General features: G+C 41.6%; 1 protein-coding gene across 1 annotated transcript; it reads left to right on the top strand.

Moving 5' to 3' along the window:
• The first annotated feature begins 226 nt into the window (after positions 1–226).
• On the top strand, positions 227–2,721 carry LOC122592201 (putative wall-associated receptor kinase-like 16). Its single transcript, XM_043764399.1, has 3 exons — positions 227–1,055; positions 1,164–1,253; positions 1,628–2,721. The coding sequence occupies exons 1-3, from the start codon at positions 227–229 to the stop codon at positions 2,719–2,721; spliced, it is 2,013 nt and encodes a 670-aa protein (XP_043620334.1).
• Positions 2,722–4,777: the final 2,056 nt, after the last annotated feature.

Genomic DNA, 4,777 nt, shown 5'->3' with positions numbered 1-4,777 from the left:
AGAATTGATATACAGAGCTGAAGGATGACAAATGCAGTTGGTGGTAAAACTAAGCTCTGTCGATGATTACAATTCTTAGAGTCCATTCCCAAGGATCATAATGTAGTAAACAGACAATGTAGCCTAGAACATATCAGAGATAACATGTGAGACAAAAATGTAGCCGGCCAGTAATAATCTTTTACTTAAATGTACCAATCTGTCATTGATCATACCCAAAGAATAAATGAGAATGGAAGTATTCATGTTCATCTTTGTGATGGTTTACCTGACCACAATACTTCCGACACAGGCTTCATTAGCGAAGCCAGGTTGCCAGGAGAGATGTGGAAACTTAACTATTGCATATCCATATGGTATTGGGTCGGGTTGTTACTTGAACAAATCATTTGAAGTTTTTTGCAATAGATCATCACAAAGTCTTTATTCTCTTCAAATTGTGCATAATCAGGAGATTCCCATATTAGATATCTCCACGGAGTCGGTACGTGTAGTTGGAAAGCCTGATCTTGTATGCGGTGATCATGGGATCACTACAACAGAAAAAACAGTTAGACTGGAGCCACATTTCTCATACTCTCATCATCGAAATATCTATGTGGCAGTAGGATGTGACACAGCTGCTACATTCTACGTGGCAGGTGCCACGAGTGACAATGAAGTTGGGTGCTCCTCACTTTGTTTAGTGGACACTTTTAGCAATTTTGGCACTTGTATGGGCATCGATGGATGCTGCCAAAAAAATATCCCAGCAGAATCAGCCGCCTATACTTCCCTAGTTGGCAGCATAAAAAGCACTCCAACTTGCAGTGGTGCATTCATTATTGAGAAGAACTTTCGGCGACCATTGTCTAATAGATGGCAAGATATAGACTACTTCCCTGTGGCCTTGAATTTGGTTATTGACTTTGGTACATGCCAGCAAGCTTATAAAAGAGAAGGCAGTTTATGTGGCCAAAATAGCTATTGTGTTGACTCCGCCATGGGCCATGGATATCGCTGCCGATGCTTGGAAGGCTACAAAGGGAACCCTTATCTTCCTGATGGATGCAAAGGTGCATACAGTGCTATCTTATCATGCTCACTTAAATGTGTTTGTTTCATATAAAAGGATCATTCATAATTCCATGATCTAATTATGTTTTTTTGGATCCTCAAAACAGATATTAATGAGCGTCAGAACAACCACTCTGGTACGGATGAGCGCTGCGTCAAAATGCCTGGGAGATATGAGTGTGTTTTGCCATACCAAGGTAACACATATGTGACGGAGGTGGTCTATGCATTTACTCATTAACCGGCCATTTTAGATTTTACTTCATCTTAAATGAGGTCAGTTAAAAAACTTTCAGCAAAAAGGGGAATGAGGTTGAGAGTCGATCAACGTCTCCATTAAATGCAGACAACCTCTTCTTTTAAGTGAATGTATTATTACGGTAACGATATTTTTTATATCTAGATAAAATGAATTAGATGTTTTCGAGTCAACCTAACTTGACCTAGACGGTTTCAGCTGCTACCCAGCTCCCCATCATGCTACTTCTAGTATGTGATCATTTATAGTCACACAAAAAAAAACACTATATGCATGTCGATGGTGGGAAACTAATTTCAATTGCATTCACAGGAAGTATAGCATTTGGGATTGTGCTTATAGTTGTTATTGTTATTGGATATTGGGCCTATATAAAACTTGCAAGAAGAAAGAAAAATGTGATGAAACAGAAATGCTTCATAAGGAATGGTGGACAACTGTTGAAACAACAAATTTCAGGAAATAGATCATCTGTGATGAAAATCAAAATTTACACTGAAAAAGAGATGTTGAAGGCAACGGAAGGTTTTAATAGAAAGCGGATCCTTGGAAAGGGAGGACAAGGTACAGTATACAAAGGGTTGTTGCCGGATGGAACTGTTGTAGCAATAAAAAAGTCAAATGCAGTAGACGAAGATCAAGTAGAGCAATTTGTTAACGAACTTCTCATCCTTGCACAGATAAACCATAGGAATGTAGTGAAGCTATTAGGTTGTTGCTTGGAATATGAAGTCCCATTATTAGTATACGAGTATTTATCCAATGGTACCCTCTCAGAACACCTCTTTGATGGAGCGGATGTCTCCAAATTTTCATGGAAAGATCGTATACGAATTGCAAAGGAAGTTGCAGAAGCGCTAGCCTATTTGCATTCTTATGCATCCTCCGCGATATTTCATAGAGATATCAAGCCGGTCAATATCTTACTTGACGAGAACTACAGAGCAGTACTGTCTGACTTTGGACTTTCCAGGTCAATACCTCTTAGCAGAACACATCTAACTACACAAGTTGAAGGCACGTTTGGATACTTAGATCCAGAGTATTTCGAGTCAGGGCAATTTACTGCAAAGAGTGATGTGTATGCCTTTGGTGTGGTCCTTACTGAACTTTTAACTAAAAGAAAAGTCGTTTCTTCAGTTGATTCAGATGACAGTCTGATTCCACGGTTCCAATATTTGATGAAACAGAATCGAGTGTTTGAGATTTTGGACAAGCAAGTTACTCGTGAAGCTTTGATAAATGAGGTTTTTCTTGTAACCAAGCTTGCTAAGAGATGTATGAAAAGGAATGCAAAGAAAAGACCAAGTATGAAAGAGGTGATAGCAGATTTGAACAAAATAAGGCTGCTACAACGGGAATTTCCTCATAAGAGCGCCATAGATGATTTCACATCAGCTCTGTGATAACGTTTTTGATCTGTACAGAACTTTTTGTTAGCTAGAATAGCTTATTGGGTCTGCCCATTTTTATATTGCAAATGTATTATGTGTTCATCAATCAATTATATTAGACCGTATATGTATATGTATTAGTTTAGATTTCGAGGTAGTCGAATGTAATAATTTGAAGGTAGTTAATTGTAATTTGTAATTCTATAAATTGAGATGAATGAGAAGGGAAAACCCCAAGGGGATTCATTATCTTACATGGTATGAGAGCTCGTCCCTCTTTTCCGATCAAAACCCTAATTCCTTTCTTGTTTTTCCGACCAGCATTCTCTTTTCCGATCAGCAGCTGTGCGATCGACTTACAGCCCTCTATTCTTCGAATCACACAACACCACCTATACCATTAGCTTCGTAATTTAAAACCGAAAAACCCTTTAAAATTTCGTATCCGCCGGAGCCACCACGCGCCACCACAACAGTCGCCGGAATACTTTGAATTTCAGCGATTTCACCCCTTTTTCCGGCGAGTACAGTGTCACCGCCGCCACCATCTTCCTCCTTGCATAATTCCGGTCAAACCCATATAATTAATTTTACATTCGGCCACCCTCCGCCGGAATTTTTTTTTCAGAAACCCTAATTTTTATTTTCATATTTGTTTCCTTTTTCCCACTCCACAAACACCTACAATTATGACCGGCTCCGACAAAAACAAGCAAACAACCACCACTACACCCTTCCATCCCGCAACAACCGTCACCAACATCCGCAACCATATCCTGATCATCCTTGATAGCGAAGAAGGTAACTATAATTCATGGATGGCTCTTTTTAAGGTACAGTGCACTGCGTGTAAGGTCTTGGATCACCTTACCCCTCCTGCCATAGAATCCTCTTCAACCGCAACCCCCACTCCTCCTGATGCGGAGTGGCTCCGTCTTGACGCCATTGTACTTCAGTGGATCTACAGCACCATCACCCCGAATCTGTTGACAACAATCCTTCATCCAGATGACACTGCCGCACAAGCTTGGGCTGCTCTTGTAAGTATTTTTACCGACAATAAACTGACCCGGGCGGTGTATCTTCAACAAAAATTCAGTAACACCAAGCTATCTGACTTTCAGTCCGTTTCAGCATACTGTCAAGAATTGAAACATCTTTCTGATCAACTCTCTAATGTTGATGCCCCGGTAGCAGATTCAAATTTAGTTCTCCAATTGATTGCGGGCCTAACTGTCGAGTATGATAACGTGGCTACTAGTCTTCAACAATCGGCCACCCTCCCCACTTTTGAATCCGCCAGATCTCGCCTTGTTCTCGAAGAGGGTCGCAAAGCCCGTCAAGCAGCAAGTGCCAATCTCACGGCCACCACATACCATCCGGCTCCAAATCCACCAGCCCCCCCGGCTCCGGTTCAGAATACCGTTTCATCAGCTACCGATCCCCAACCACCGAACAACCAGGGTCGCAGTTATGACTATCGTGGCCGCAGCAGGGGTGGACGTCGCGGGGGTCGTGGTCGTGGACGTGGAAATAATTGGACCTCCAACTTTGGTAACTTTGGCTACTTGCCTCAATGGCAGCAATGGCAGGTTCCGTATCGTCCCCAATGGCCGATTCCACCATCCCCCTATCCTACTGTTCCTCTGACTCGACCACCGTCACGCAACCCGGGGATACTTGGACCAGCTCCATCAGCGTCATATGTTTCTGCACAGGATTACTCTTACACGCCCACCAACATCGACTATGCCTTTCAGGCGATGTCCTTGAATCCTGATCAGACTTGGTATATGGACAGCGCAGCAACGAACCACATGTCTAACAACTCAGGTATGCTTCCTTCTTATGTCAATAATAATTTTAAAACTACCTAACATCCTTGTTGGCAATGGTTCCCACATACCCACTACTGGAATTGGCCAATCCACCTTAAAACCACCGTTTCCACCTTTAAAACTACCTAACATCTTTGTTTTCTTTAATCAAAAACTTAATTTCTGTTAGAAAACTCACTATGGACAACAATGTTTCCATTGAATTTGATCCATATGGTTTTCTTGTGAAG

This window comes from Erigeron canadensis, chromosome 3, assembly GCF_010389155.1.
Source record: "Erigeron canadensis isolate Cc75 chromosome 3, C_canadensis_v1, whole genome shotgun sequence".
In the NCBI taxonomy this organism is placed as follows: domain Eukaryota; kingdom Viridiplantae; phylum Streptophyta; class Magnoliopsida; order Asterales; family Asteraceae; genus Erigeron; species Erigeron canadensis.
The sequence above is the reverse complement of the archived record's forward strand: the minus strand, read 5'-3'. Positions and strand labels throughout refer to the sequence as shown.